Source organism: Alexandromys fortis, unplaced genomic scaffold, assembly GCF_014885135.2.
Source record: "Alexandromys fortis isolate MF-2015 unplaced genomic scaffold, M_Fortis_MF-2015_v1.1 scaffold_44, whole genome shotgun sequence".
NCBI lineage: Eukaryota > Metazoa > Chordata > Mammalia > Rodentia > Cricetidae > Alexandromys > Alexandromys fortis.
Window position 1 is genome coordinate 1025085 of NW_026067921.1, and position 16030 is coordinate 1041114.

Genomic DNA, 16030 nt, shown 5'->3' on the forward strand with positions numbered 1-16030 from the left:
AAGTATGGAATATATACATATTAGAGTACTACTCAGCAGTAAAAAACAAGGACTTCTTGAAGTTTGCAGGCAAATGGATGGAAATAGAAAACACTATCCTGAGTGAGGTAAGCCAGACCCAAAAAGAGGAACATGGGATGTACTCACTCATATTTGGTTTCTAGCCATAAATAAAGGACATTGAGCCTATGATTCGGGTTCTTAGAGAAGCTAAATAAGAAGGAGAACCCAAAGAAAAACATATAGGCATCCTCCGGAATATTAACCTTCCTCAGGCGATGAAAGGAGACAGAGACAGAGACCCACATTGGAGCACCGGACTGAAATCTCAAGGTCCAAATCAGGAGCAGAAGGAGAGAGAGCACGAGCAAGGAACTCAGGACCGCCAGGGGTGCACCCACACACTGAGACAATAAATAAATCTTAAGGAAGAAAAAGAAAACTCTAGTGCCCCTCAGTGGTGGCACACGCCTTTAATCCTGGTACTCAGGAGGCAGAGATATGTGGATCTCTGTGAGTTTGAGGCTGCAGCACAACTCCTGTCTGTGCTCTGTGTGCTAACATACAGCTCTTGAACTTCGGGCAAGGGGCTGGAGATTGAAACACACAAAGACAGAGAGACCTCTAGTCACTGGTAAGAAGCCCCTTATTCAAATAGCACCATGGAGGCTTACATACCCAACACAGTCAGGTGGATCAACAGGTGAAAACATTATCCTCTGATCCTCAAGGCCAAGGCAAAACGTGCTCGTGAAGCAGAGCTAGTAAACAACTTTGACACAGCCTTTAGTAACTCAAATCAGAAGGAAAGTAAAGATCTCTGGCAGGGAAGAGCAGCTGGAGGCCAGGACTCCAAATGGTCCCAACACGAGGCCAGCCTGGTCTACAGAGCAAGTTACAGGACAGTCAAGGGTAAAAAGAAACCCTGTCTTGAAAAACCCAAAAATAAATTTTAATTTAAATTAAAAAGGAAAGAAAAAAGAAAACTCGCATTTAGAGCAAACCCAAATTTCCCTTGCTATTGATCTGGTGTTTAAACCTGTCATGATCCAAAGATCACTTTCTTACTACACAGCTCAGCTCTTTTTTTAAAAAAAAAAAGATTTATTTATGTCTATGAGTGGTCTTCTTTGCACCTACATCTGAACACCCAAAGAAGTCATCAGATCCCATGGGGCTACAGTTGTAGACAGTTGTGAGCAGTAACGTGGATGCTGAGAATTGAACTCAGGACCTTTGGAAGAGCAGGCGGTGCTCCTAACCACTGAGCCATCTTTCTAGTCCAGCTTAGCTCTTTGCACCAGCTGCTTTCTACAGGGAAGAGAAACTGTCAGAGTTCATCTACAGCTAGCGGTGAGACCTTAGCTTGACCTCCGCTGTGGCAACTTCATTGAAGATTGCATTCACAGTGCCTGAAACAACCATGCTTTTTACTGGAGAAGAGGGGGGTGTTCAGAGAGTGGGGCCAGGATCTCCACTTTAATTAATTAAACCATGCTCTTGCGTGAGTCACTGGCTCATAAAAAGCAGGTGAGGAGGGATCTGACATCAGGCACCAGAAATAACCCTAAGCACTCTGAATGGAATGGTGTTTTTACACAGTTATGTACTCCCAATCACAAACACATGCCAGCACCAAGTACTGTTGCTCCCTTTTGAATTTTTTATATTTATTCACTTATTGCTTTGTTTTTTTGTTTTTTGTTTTTTTGTTTTTGTTTTTTTTTTTTTTTTTCGAGACAGGGTTTCTCTGTAGTTTTGGAGCCTGTCCTGGAACTAGCTCTTGTAGACTAGGTTGGCCTTGAACTCACAGAGATCCGCCTGCCTCTGCCCGCCCCCCCCCCCCAGTGCTGGGATTAAAGGCGTGCGCCACCACCTCCCAGTGAATTTTTTAATTGTGTGTACGTGTGCTGATGAAGATTAAACCCAAATCTTACGCATGCTAAGGAATCATCACTGAACTACATCCCCAGCAAATATGATATTCTCAATCAGACAAAGGGGTAGGGGATTCTTGGTAGGATTTTTGAGGCCTTTTGTTGTTGTATTTGTTTGAGACCTTCTTTCAATGTATTCCTGGCTGTTGGGGAACTCAAAGACATCTGCCTGCCTCTGCTTCCAAAGTGCTGGGATTGAAGGCACGTACCTTTAATCCCAGCACTCAGGAGTCAGAGGCAGACAGATGTCTGAGTTCTACGACAGCCTGGTCTATAGCGCAAGTTCCGGGCTTCACAGAGAAACCCTGTCTTGAAAAAATAAAACAAAACAAAAAGGCACTAAGTTAGCAAAATGACTCAGAGTGAGTCTGTCATTAACAAACCCCTATTTCAAAGCATCCCTCTGATTTCCATCCTAGCCTTTCGAGGCAGGAGGATTTCGTGAATAAACCCTGGAGCTCAAAGTCCACCTGGATAAGACAATAAGATTTTTTTTTTTCTAAAGAGCAAACAGAGCTGGGAGAACAGGCGAACGAGTTTGCAGTGTGTAGGTGCTCTAAACCTAGGACCATTCCAGGCAGATGACGAACAGGAAGTCATTCTCTTTCCCCCACTGCCATCTTCTGGTGGAAGGCGGTAATGTTTATTGCCCGCCCAGACCCACGACTTCTCGGGAAATCTGAGCAGGACTATGAGGGGTCAGCTGCCCTGTTGGCTGACCATGCTGAGTACAGGCCTCACCCTTGAATGTTCTCACACCGACAGCTATGGCTCTCACCACCCTGCCGTGACTCTGTATTCCACACAATGAGTGCCAACGATAGGCAGCCTGGCAGTGGAGTACAGTCACTGCAAGCGGCCTCCCGTTCCAGTCAATCAAATCGCGCCGTCCTCAGTGTGGGAGTGAGGGCTGACGAGGAACTGTGGGCCTGTCCAGAAGCAGAAGGTGCTGGGAATGGCTGTGCTATGGGGAACAGGAGAAACACAATCACTAGGCTCTCATCAGCCAGAGCCACGGAGCTTCCCTACGCTGGCACTTCCTTATTGTAAGACACAGTAACACATATTGTCCTGGGTGGATAAAACTAAACCAGACTATATATTTAAAGTCCCTGCACTATGGTGGGCTCAGTGATGTTCTGTGCTGATCTGGAGCCATACAGAACACCCTGGTTGGCTGGCCGACCCAGACAGTGCTAGTTAGTAACTGTGGTGTTTGGCTCCTGGACTAGCCTCCTGGGATGAGGATAGAGACATCTTCTCCCTGGGAAGCCTTGGCAACCTTATTCATCCCTTACCTCACAGCAGATCTCTGCATGCCCGGGCATCTCCGGATGGATCCCCAGCAAGAGAAAGGATGTGTCCCCAACATACCCGCCAGAATTGGAGTGTGTGTTGTATTCTAACAGAGGGGCGTGGCCGCTACGAAAAAGCAGGCTGGAAACGTGAATTAGGCTCTCTTGGGTTTGGTGCCAGGCTCCGGGAATCTTCGCCCCACCCTGACATGGCGACCAGCCAACTTCAGGGATTCTGAACCAGCTTTATTTGCAAAAAATTAAAAAAACAGACAAGGAGGAACTCGAGACAGAAAGGTCTCTCCCGCCCCTCTGAGGACCCTGCATCTGCTTTTCTCTCACCAGGAACCACTTCGCACGCCCCATTCTCTGGAGCTCGACTCCGCCCACCGACGCCCCGCCCCTTAGCAACCCACAAGCCCCACCCACCAGTGGGCCCGCCTCTTTGTGGTCCTCACCCCTCCCTGGCCCAGGCCGCGCCCCTTAGCCCCTGGCCCAGGGGTCAGGCTACACGATGGCGAACTGGCAGACGTAAGGCAATTGGTCGCGGCACCGCTTGTCGAACCACTTGCCGTTGGCCGCTACGGCCAGGGCGGCGCAGTTCTCGGCTTTGCCGCCGTCGGGCTGCGCCGTGATCTCCGTCTCCCAGTTCTTGAAGGCCAGGCGGCCGCCGGTCATGTCCACCCAGGCGCCTTCCGCGGCCATGTCGTTGAGGCCCATCCAGATCTCCACCTCGCTGCCTACGCTCTGGCGCGCGTACTCGAACAGAGCCTCGTTCTCCAGCCCCGACTGCGGCGTGCCCAGCGTGCCCCCACGGGAGATGCAGTCCTCGCTCGCCTCATGGAAGGTCTTTGGCTGGGGGAAGGCCAGGAAGCACTTCAGGTTTACTTTGGTGCCCTTTAGGCATACTGAAAGGAGAAATAGCCGTCATGAGTTTCGGACGCCCCAAGCCAGACTGTCCCCAGCCTCCATCCCATCCCATCCATCGCTTGAAACCTGCTTGCTTCCGCTTCAGGACCCTGCCCTGCCGTGGCAGACACTGAAGAAGCCAGATTACTGTCCACGAGGAATTGGTGCCCTGGTCCGGGAATGACCACCCCTCTGCTACAAAGGGATCCTTAGCCAGGGTCACTGACTTCCAGAGACCGAGTGCAAAAGCCACCTACCTGGTCTCTGCCCAGGGCCACAGAGGCTGGCGTCAGGCTTATTCTGAGCTTAACCTCTCTTGAGTCTGCTTCCTTCCTCACCCTCCCCAGACTGCGACCTCAGTTTCCCCAACTAGCCAGAGCCTCCCACGCTGTGCTCCATCACCAGGCTCCGCTCTAGGATCAAGCCACTAGCTAGTTCACAGTACCAGGCATCTGCCTACTAGAAATGGAGACCACAGTCCAGATACTTAGTACTTACCACCTCAGTCTGAGGGCTAGCAAGCTTTACCACAGGGGATCCACAGAGGGGACCTCTGTCCAGGCCAGGTCCCAAGTAAGAGAAGGCAGACTTTTCCAAATGGCATTCTGAACTAGTGCTTAGTGGAACACTGATGTCCCAGGTTAGGAGGTGAGCTTGGTGTAGCAGTTTGTGTTTAACTTGACTTTCTTCCTTCCTTCCTTCCTCCCTCCCTCCCTTCTCTCCTTCCTTCTTCCTTTCTCTCTCTCTCTCTCTCTCTCTCTCTCTCTCTCTTTCTTTCTTTCTTTCTTTCCTTCTTTCTTGTTTATTTGTTTTTTAAGACAAAATCCCTGCCTCCCAAGTGCTGGGATAAAAGGCATGCACCACCACCACCCGATGTAGCTTGATTTCTAACAACCATCAGGCAGATGGGGTATGTGTCACTTGTGGGGTCACATACATCAGGAGTACATCTTGGCCCCTACCCCATGCACTTGGCCCTTCCACTCAGTGGGTGGTCAGGAGGAGCATCCCCACATCTCGGAGGGATTTGACAAGTCAGCCTCACGGAAGTGTATTCATAGACCTGTAGCACACCCATCACACTCTCGGGTACATCGTACACCTAGATCAAGGCAAGTGCACACACGGTATGCTCACCACACACCACGGATCTGAGGCACGGTCACGGGGGAGTGGGAGAAGACACTGCATGAAGGCCATGGTAGAGAAGGACAACCAACTTGAAGGACCAGCCTGACCCCAAAGCTCTGTGCGGTTAGCCAGTCTAAAAACAAAGGCCGGCTCTCCTGGCCTTTGGAGTGCCCAGCAGGGTGACTGTGGGCCTCCTCTGCCTCAGTTGGCCCAGCTTTAATTTTTTAAAAAGTACTTATTTTCATTAAAGATTTTTATACGTGCATGTTATGTGTATGTCTGTGTGTGTGCGCCATGTCTGTGTGGGGTTACTCTCAGGGCAGAAGAAGGCATTGGATCCCCTGGAGCTAGAATTATACAGTCGCCATGTGGGTGCAGGGGCTAAACCCAGGCTCTCTGGAAGAGCAGCTAGGTCTCTTAATGCCTGAGTCATCTCTCCAGCCCCAAGATTGTATTTATCATATTATTATTTGTTTTGTCTTTGAGATAGAGTCTCACTGTATGACCCTGACTAGCCTGAAACTCACTCTGTAGACCAGGCTCGCCTACCAAGTGGTGGGATTAAAGGTGTATGCCACCATGCCTTGCTTTATTTTTATTTTTAAGGGGTGTGTGTGTGTGTGAGAGAGAGAGAGAGAGAGAGAGAGAGAGAGAGAGAGAGANGAGAGAGAGAGAGAGAGAGAGAGAGAGAGAGAGAGAGAGAGAAAGAGAGAGAGAGAGAGAGAGAGAGAGAGAGAGAGAGAGAGAGAGAGAGAGAGAACGCACAAGAGTGCAGTGCCCATGGAGGACAAGAAGCATTAGATCCTTTGGAACTGGGGTTACAGACAGTTGTGAGACACCAGACGTGGTGCTGGGAATCAAACTCTGTCCTCTATGGAAGCAATAGCATTCTTAATTACCGTGCCATTTCTCCAGCCCCCATCAGCTGGCACAGTTTAACATTGGAACTGACAAATTCTGGCCTGGTTAGCACAGACACACAGGAAGGGTGGGTACAGGGGAGGGGAGCCATGTGCCCCATGGCCTCTGCAGCACTGACCCTCCACACCCTCTAGCTGTGACCAGACCCAGCTGTGCCTGACTGGCTGGGTCATACGGATGTAAGTCAGGCAGCCTCCCCCAAGGAACCATGTGAAAACAGAGGCTCCTGAGCTTGGCACTGGCTGGAAACTGGGCCTTCTTCCCCGCTTCTGCCCATTACCAGCCTGGTCCCTTCTTGGGCATGTCTCTCCACACAGTCATACCACACTCACCGGTCTGTAAGGCCTGCTGCTCCTTCAACAGGGCCACCTCCTGGGCCAGGCTGTCCAGCCTGTTCTTGAGCTCCTCAAACATCTTTGGGCTCACCACATCTAGGACAGAGAGGCATGAGGCCTTGAAAACCTGAGGCACGCAGCTCCCTTCTCTTCTGCCAGCCCCGAAGAGGCAAGGGGAAATTACTTCTCCCAGCCTAGGCTGCTTGGTTTTCCTTCCCTCTTTGTCCCCTGCCTAAGGAACTCCAGTGGGCTCTTTTTGCCTGTTTCTGGTTCCTCTCCAGGCTTCCCTATCCTGCATTTGTCAGGGAGGAATTAGCAGGAGTTGGGGAAACAGCCACCTTACCAGCTCCATTTATGGGCCATAAAATCACAGAGGTCAGTTCCCCCAGGATGTGGACCGAGCCCCAGTCTGAGCTGAGGGTGACAGGGACACACGTTCACCAGCACAGCTCCACCTCGTCACGCACACAGTGTGAGAGGAAAACAGCACCCTGGAATGACTGAGGAAGCTCAGGGGAAATGGCACAGCACAGGGTGTGTTGTGTGCGGCTGAGGGAGAGCAGAGGAGCCATTTCTGGTAGCGCTCTCCTGCAGAAGGACTTGGGCTTGCTGTGCACCTCCTCAGCCATGCTCATAGCCAGCCCTAAGGCACAGGCAAGAACCATCCTGGGTACTCACCATTTCACAAGGAAACCGAGGCCAGATCTAAACGACCTGCCTAGGATGATAGAGCAGCTAGCTGGCCTGAGCCACAGAGCCATGCTCTTCCCGTCTGCTCCATGGTACATGACATCCCTGATAGGGACTGCCCGCGTCGGTGATTGACATGTGCACCAGCAGGTGTGGGTGAGGGACACCGTGTGTGTCAGCTGAGAGCTGTGCATGGACTCCTGTCTTTCTGAAGTCCCAGGGTGGGACTTGAAAAGCTCTGCTTGGCTTGAGGCAAAGGATAGGGAGTCTACAGAGGGAGTTCCAGGACAGCCAGGGCTACACAGAGAAACCCTGTCTTGAAAACAAACCAATTAACAAACAAACAAAAGACATGGACTTGCATGTACAAGAATCAGTGATATAACTTGTCAAGTGTGGGGAAAATAACACCCAGTGGAACAAGAGCACAGCAGACAGGGTTGGAGCCAGGGTCACTCCGTATCTCTGCCTCAACCTCTGGGTTCACAGACGCTGTGAGCAATCACATGGAACACCAGCACAGGGCACCATGTGGGTAACGTGAGTCGGAAACGGAACCAGGGTGTTTGAGCTCTCGTGGGAGCCATCTATGGCCAGAGCTTGAGCGTGGTCATTACTGAAGTCAGGAGCAGCCCTGCTCGGATCCTCTTCTTTCCCACAACATGATTTACAAGGCTGGGAAAAACCTGATAAACTAGCAACATTTTCCATATCCAGAAATCCTGCTTGTCTTTGATCTACGTCCCTCACACCACATGCCTTGGCGGCATTGTTGGTGGTGCTCAAGGACAGAACCATGTGAGGTATTCAGTCCCCTGCTTTAAAATGAACACTTTGTAGACAGTTATTATATATTGATCTGATTGAAGAAATCAGAACCATCCAAAAATTCTTCTTCCCAATCCAGACTGCTCCCTGCGTTTCCTTCCAGGAGCAGTCTCTGCTATCTTTGTAGATTTTTCTGGAACAGTTCTATACATAGTCAACAGATGTTTATTTACTTTTAGCTCAGTCCATTAAAATTTTCCAAATAATTATTGATATGTCAATTGCTCAGGCTCCTGGGGTTCATCTCCATATACATATGCCTCGTGATAGATCTCTCTGTCAAAGTGATGTTAATAAAGTATCAGTTCTGTTTTGAATTTTGTTTACATTGTAAACTTAGCTTTTGGTTGTTTTTGAGACAGGGTCTCCCTGTGTGTTCTTGTGTGGCCTGGAACTCACTCTGTAGACCAGGCTGGCCTCAGACTCAGAGATCCGCCTGCCTCTGCCTCCAAAGTACTGAGATTTAAGACATGCACCCCCCCCCCCCCGGTTTTGTTTGTTGTTGTTTGTTTGTTTGAAGGGCTGAACATGGAACCCGGACGTCACACATTCTAGGCAAGCACTCAGACAGGAAGATGTTAACTCTAACCCCTGGAGTTTTGTTGTTTTTTGAGTCAGGGTTTCTGTAATTTTGGCTGGCTTCAAATTTGCTATATAATTGGAGAAACCTTGAATTTATAACCCTCCTTCATTCACTTCCTAGTGCTGGGGTTAGTGTGAACCACTCTGGGTTCTGTATGTTGCTGGGGATCAACCCAGTTCCTTGAAGACGCTAGGCAAGCCCCCTATCAACCGAGTTCTGTGTGTTTGCTGTAGTCCTATGCTCCGAGGTGCTGGTGCAGAGGGCCTGTATATTCTCCACACCGGCTCTAACCGTTCCTGAGTCTCCACCTCTAGCTCTTCCTCCTGTCACCCTCTCCGTCCTGTAGGGGTGACAACCTCAGCCATGACCATAATACTCTGCAGTTTCATCTCCACCCCTCCCAGGATGACCTCACCCTCAGCACTTCAGAGGAGAGCAGAGATACTCTGAGCTCACTCTGGGATGAAAGTCAGAGTCCACTTGTCCCCCATTTCCCCTATGTGTGCCAAGCAAAGGTTTGTCCAGGGGGGCTTTATACATTTTATATTATTAAACGTTGGCTGCAAGTCTTTGAAATATCGGGTGTCAGAGGGGAGCAGATGTCAGTGTAGAAACTCTATGAGGTTCTTCTCCGTCCTAAGAGTCGGGCACTCTTGAAGTTCTGACAACCGTCCCTGCTGCGAGAACACCCTCGCCACCAGATTCTTTCACCAAAGTCCCAGGAAGACTCGTCAGAATCAGACATAAAGGGAAGGAACAGGAGTTAACGAAAGCAGGGCAGCTGCCTCTAGAGTGTCGGGAAGGGTGACTGCTCCCCCTGAAGATGAAGGAAGGCTGCCTCTAGAGGGTAGGGAGGAGCAGCTGCCCCCTTCTTACCTTTCTTGACATTTGTGGCTTTCTTGGTCTTGGGGGTAGGTGACTCTGCAGTGACCTGGGACAAGATGGAGAAGAGGCAGAAAAGCAGGTAGGTGCTCCAAAATCCCATACTGCTGCTTCTGGCTGCAATGCCTGGGTCGGAAAGCAGTGGTCACTGCAGCCTGGGCTGCACGTCTTAAGGCTGTGGAAACAACGACCTCTGTCTTGGAAACCCTCCGAAAGCTTGGCTGAGGACACACAAAACAGGAAAGAAAAAAAAAAAGTGATGCAAGCCTGCCAAAGGAGAAAGGCTTGGGAGCCGTAGCTACACTGCTGTGGACAACCACCCAGCAGCCTGGCTAGCCTCCCGGAAAGTCGGCGTTTCAGGAGATTCTAATAGACAGCCAATAGCTGTCATTGCTCAATCGTCCAGTGATTATTTGGGCCTGACATTGGCTCAATGAGTCTCTGTACCCACAGAAATATCCTTTCCCATTTTGTTGGGGAAATTGAGGCTCAGTGGGGTAAAGAGTGTCTACAAACTACTCAGCCACTAAGGGACAGTGACCAGGCTAGCAGCCTTAGTGGTACAGAATGCTTGTGATTATTTTGTAATTTTGTTACTTCTTTTCATTAAAAAATAATGCAAGATAGACCTTCCTTCCCTCACATTTTACCCCTCAAAATTTTGTCCTGAAGTCATAAGAGGGACAGAGCAAAAGAGGGGACCAGAGCAGAGAAAGGAACCAGAGGGCCTTGGAGTAGCAGTGTCAGGGAGGGAGCAGGGGCAGTGTCCCCTGGATGTTCAAGCAAAGGACATCAAAGCTCTGCAGGCTGGAGGGAGGCACTGCCAGTGTGAGAACCCAAGCACTGGGAGGGAGAACTGTGTGAGCAGGAGAGACCATGGGGACACTGAGGACATACACAGACCCTACTAAAGACAGTGGGAACTAGGCTTCTTTTCGGAGAAGGGGTTTATGAGCATGTAGAAAGAGGAAGTTGTTGAACCCTGCAGTATATGATTAAAAGCAGAGCTCCCAACGAGTCCCTGTGAACATGAACACATTCAGAGAAATCCAGATGTGTAGTTAACATAAGCAAGCAGACACATCTGTTTCCCAGCTGTCCCTGGAGCGGCCTTGAAGCTGCAAAGCCTCTTGGCATGTTAGTGCAGAATGTAGCATTCTACCCGAGGGGCAGAAAATGAACCCAAACGTGTCACACCGCCAGGAAGCAAAATACTTAAAGAATGCTGTGGACCCATCAGTGGGGTACAGCTCGCCTGAGAGAGCTGCCTATGGTGTGAGCCCAGCAGTGTTTGGGGATTCTGTAGATTGAGAGCCATAGCACAAGCATAGCATCAGGCTGGAAGAGATGAACACACAATTCAACACCAAAAACTGGACTGGACCCTTAGACACGGGAGGACATAGTTGACAACCGATGGGATGTAAGGCACCCATGGCTGAGCCCCTGTTTCTCCCCCAGCTCCAACAACGTTCTCACCTTTAGGGAGCCCAGGTGAACCACTTGTTCAAAATTGGCCTCTGGGGATAAAGTTCTTTGTAGAGTAGTTGAAATTTTCAGTGAATTTGACCTTTTAAAAAATAAAATGCGAGGCTGGAGAAACGGCTCAGTGGTTAAGGCACTGACTGCTCTTCCAGAGGACCCAGGTTCAATTCCCAGCACCCACATGGCAGCTCCCAACTGTCTGTATCTCCAGTTCCAGTGAACCCAGCACCCTCACACAGACATACGAGCAGGCAAAACACCAATGTACATAAAAATAAAATGCAGGGCTGGGGGTGTGGCTCAGTTGGTATAGTCCCTGCCTAGCATGCAGGAAGCCCTGGGTTTGATCCTTAGCATGAAATAAACAGGGTATTGTGCACACCTGTGGTCATAGCGTTTGAGAGTCTGAAGCAGAAGGTTCAGGAGTTAAAAGCCACAAGTCCCTGTCTCAAAAGGGAAAAAAAAAAAGGACAAAAAATGCAATACCATGTCATCAGCCTTTCCCTGCTCTCCGGCTGGGGAGGGGCATGTTGTCCAGGCCCAGAAGGAGCCTAGATGGTCAGCCAGTAGCCTGTGGAGGTGCCAAGGGTGGGGCATCCAGCTGGAAGCAGAGCATATGCAGGGCCCCTTAAACGACGGAAAGAGCCACCACCCCTCACTTCCTAAAGTGGGAGAGGGTTTGTCTCACAGCTGGAACCTCAGTGAGGTAATCTGGGGACTAGTGATTGCGTAACCTAATGAAGACTCTTGCTTCCAGGAAAACTGGGTGGGTAGAAAATGTAGGGGTAAGTTAATAATTCTTTTTCAAAACAAACAAACAAAACCTCCTTTGATCCCCAACTCCTCACCTTGGTCTGACTCCATTACAGACAGCATAGGATGTGGGGGAATATATAAGTATAGGTTAGTCCAAGATGTTTCCCAAAATGGGTCCGAGTGTCAAGACCCTGCCTTAGGTTTGTTGGGGAGGTTGTCCTATGCGTGTAAAACATGGGGGAGCCTTAGTGGACCAGTGCACATCAGGAACTGTACAAGCCTGTGGTGCTTCATGGCCATACAGGGCCCAGGGATGCACAGCAAGCACCTATGCTGTGCCCTGCGGTTTGCAGTGGGCATTATTGGGCACTTAGAGAAGGCAGGGAGGGAGGACAACCAATGGCCAGGCCAGGGAAGGGATCGGGATGGTGGTCCACATGGGGAGGCTGTGATCAGAACATACTTGAGGGAAGGGATGAGCAGTGAGTGGAAACACACCAGGGACTGTCAAACATTAGTTCCGAGCATTGGCTTCACCTGCCCTGAGGGCGACTCTTTCCTACTTGATCTAGCAAGTGAACCCTGAACCCATAAGGTCAACTTCTGGGGGTTAAAGTAAGCAGCAGGCAGCGTCCTTGGTCATTTAACCTGCAGTACTTTGAAAGAGGTGTGTCTGTGTGCACACATTATATAGAGCTCCATGCAGGCACAAGGTTGGTACACCATTTGTGCTGTTAAAATGCCTGCTCTAGAACTAGGATCATGGGTGTCTTGGATAGGGGCTTCCTGGTGTGGGAGGTCCTTTAGTCTATGTGTTGCTTTTATTGGCTAATGAATAAAGAAACTGGATCGGCCTGATAGGGTAGAACAGAGCTAGGTGGGGAAAACTAAATGGAATGCTAGGAGGAAAGGAGGTGGAGTCAGAGAGAAGTCATGGAGCTGCCAGAGACAGACGCTGGGAACTTTACCAGGTAAGCCACAGCCACGTGGCAATATACAGATTAACAGAAATGGGTTAAATTAATATAAGATTTAGCCTATAAGAAGCTAGAGCTAATGGGCCAAGTGGTGATTTAAATAATATGGTTTCTGTGTGATTATTTTGGTTCTGGGTGGCCAGGACAAACAAGCGGCCTTCCTCTTACAGCTTCCCCAGGCTTAGACCTGCTGTGTCGCTACAGAAACATCTGCACAGCTGGAGACTCCAGCTGTTTTGGGGGAACTCAATTTATCACCCAGCTTTAAACCTGTGCCCACCAGTGGCAAGTGTATCAACCTCAGAATGCTTCAAAGCCTGGAATGGTAACTCATGTCTGTAATCCCAACGCTCAGGAGGCTGAAGCAGGAGGATTGCCACCAGTTTAAGGCCAGCCTAGATTGCAGAGACCCTGTCTCAAGAGAAGAATATTTTAAAATTTCAGTCTTTGGGGGATGGCAAGACTCAGCAGGTAAAGGCAGTTGCCCCCAAGCCTGAGCACCTGACTCCCAGAACCCAAAAGGTGGAAGGAGAGGACCAACTCCCTTGGGATATCCTCATATTTACACACACACACACACACACACAAGCACAGCAGTTATACCTACATATGTACATAAGTATCAATCTTTATTTTGAATTGTATGTATGTATGGGTTTGTAAATGTGGCCATGGAGGACAGGAGAGGGCATTAGATCTCCTAGAATTGGAGTTATAGGTGGCTGGAAGTTGCCTGGGATAGGTGCTGGAAACTAAACTCAGGTCCTCTGGGAGAGTGGAAAGACCTCAAAACAATTAACAACCAAAAGAAAAAAAAAACCAAAATCCATGTTGTGAATAGCACACAGCCCTGTGTATTTGTAACAAAATGGTGTTTTGTTAAATGTAAGCATGTATCACTACTTATGTAGCCCTTGTAGTGGGTCCAATGAAGATGGCCTCCATAGGCTCATAGGGAGTGGTGCTATTAGGTATAACCTTGCTGGAGGAGGTGTGGCCTTGCTGGAGGAAGTATGTCACTGGGGGTGGGCTTTCAGGTTTCAGATGCTCAAGCCAGGCCCAGTGTCGCTCTGTTCTGCCTGCCTTTGGATCCAGATGTAGAACTCTGGGCTACCTCTCCAGCATGTCTGACTGCATGCCACCATGCTTCCCACCAAGATGACAATGGACTGAACTTTTGAACTGTAACCCAACCCCAGTTAAATGTTTTCTAAGAGTTGTCATGGGCTGGGCAGTGGTAGCACACACCTTCAATCCCAGCACTTGGGAGGCAGGGACAGATCTCTGTGAGTCCGAGGCCAGCCTGGTCTACAAAGAGTTCTAGGGCAGTCAGGGCTGTTGTACAGAGAAACCCTGTCTAGAACCCCCACACCCCCTCTTCACAGCAACAGAAACCCTAACAAGACAGCCCATTTAGCAGTTTGTCATTCTTTAATTGCTTCAGTGGATTTCACAGGTGAAATGGTTCACGCCCTCTCAAGTCTGCCTTGAAGAACAGGCTGGGAGCCAGGCAATGATGGTTCACTCCTTCAATCCCAGCACTCGAGAGGCAGGTGGATCTCTGAGTTTGAGGCCAGCCTGGTCTACAGAGCAAGTTCCAGGGCTGCCAGGCTATACAGAGAGAGAGAGAGAGAGAGAGAGAGAGAGAGAGAGAGAGAGAGAGAGAGAGAGAGAGAGAGAGAGAGAGAGAGAGAGAGNAGAGAGAGAGAGAGAGAGAGAGAGAGAGAGAGAGAGAGAGAGAGAGAGAGAGAGAGAGAGAGAGACAGAGAGAGAGAGAGAGAGAGAGACAGAGACAGAGAGAGAGACAGAGAGAGACAGAGAGATCATTCAGGAGGCTAGCAACTGGACATCACCGTCTGTCCTTTTCTTCCTATTATTCCTTTAAGTTTCCCGCCCCCAGTCCAACCCTTTGTAGTACTGGGCTTAAACCTGGGGCCTTGTACATTCTAGGCAAGTACTCTACACCCCAGCCCCATTTCCTGGATTGTTTTCTAACCTTTGGTGGTGCAGCAATCAGAGCAGAGACTATATATCAGGCCTCTTATGTGCAGCCTGAACTTCTGTACAAAGCCATGGGCGCACAAGTTATAAGAGTAACCCTGGTTCACTTATTACCAAGCTGATCTTGGGTCTGCAAAGCATTCAATACCTCACGTCCACCTCTCCCTGCCCAGGTGTGGGGCACCAGCTGCAGCCGACTCCGGAAGGCCATTCGGATCCCCACCCCCTCACGGGTCACGGGAGAGCAGGCAGGGCTGGTTTCGGCTGGGACAGACAAATTAATGTTTCTCCAAGGAAACGTGTGCTAAGTCCTCCACTCCCCCCAAGGCAGTCTTTTTTTTTTTTTTTTTGCTAAACGTCCAGGGCAGAGAATAATCTTACCAAGCTTAGGGGCAGAAACCTGTGAAGAGGGTGAGGAGCACAGTAACTTTCCAGGCCTGGGGTTTGTTCTTCTGTTGTTTATTTAACCATATCACCCACCTACCCCCAGCTTTGAAAACTTTTAAAAGAATTAGACCAAACAAGATCTGGGCTCCCCACCCGTATCTACCCGAACACGAAAACTCTGGCCCAGCAAGGAACTGGCCCTCGCCCAGCCCTCACAGATGTTTCTCTTCAGCCCTGCTGGCCCTGTGTCAGCAGCAGCGTGGCCTAGCCTGAGGCCGACTTCCCAAACCCCTTCAAAGGCCAGAGCTTTCAGAGAGCGGTCCCACCCTTGGACCCTGGCTGTCCCTCGGGGCCTGCGGTGGGTCGGCCTTGGGAGGACAGCAGCACGCTACAGGGCTTGGTCTCAGGTTTCTCAGGGCTCATGCTACTTGAGGATGGAAAGAAAACCAGGAACCCCACGTTCCAGAGAGACACCTGGCTGCTTTGTCCGGGGAGACACACACAGACGGGATCATTTCAAGGGGCACATGGGAGGCACCTATGGGAGACAGCTGACAACCCGCAAGGTTAAGGGAACAAGGGTAGCGCTGAGGAGCAAGACGTCTTCTCTGCTCTTTACTGTGAGTTCCAGAAAAGCAAAGAGGCACGCAGAGCTCGGTCCTGTGCTCCGGGTGCCCCCTCCCCTGACTCCGGTCTGTCTAAACTCACTCTTTCCCCACGCATTCCCTTGGACTTTGGCAGGTGTGAACCCAGCAGTGTTTACGGAGTCTGCAGACTGAAAACCATTGCACAAGCATCAAAGGTAGTGTTGTTGTTCTTCTTCTCTTCTCCTTGGAGGTCGAGTGTTCTTCTCGGGACGAAAAGGAGGACGCAAAACACAACAAAACCCACGTGGCGCGAGGTTTATTGCAGC

At 50.0% G+C, this 16030-nt stretch overlaps 1 protein-coding gene across 1 annotated transcript; it reads right to left on the minus strand.

Annotated features, from left to right (window-relative positions):
* Window positions 1-3387: 3387 nt before the first annotated feature.
* Window positions 3388-9787, minus strand: Clec3b (C-type lectin domain family 3 member B). Its single transcript, XM_050141685.1, has 3 exons — window positions 9506-9787; window positions 6526-6624; window positions 3388-4140 (listed from the first exon to the last, which is right to left on the minus strand). Exons 1-3 carry the CDS (start codon window positions 9612-9614, stop codon window positions 3740-3742), a joined length of 609 nt encoding a protein of 202 aa, XP_049997642.1. The 5' UTR covers window positions 9615-9787; the 3' UTR covers window positions 3388-3739.
* Window positions 9788-16030: the final 6243 nt, after the last annotated feature.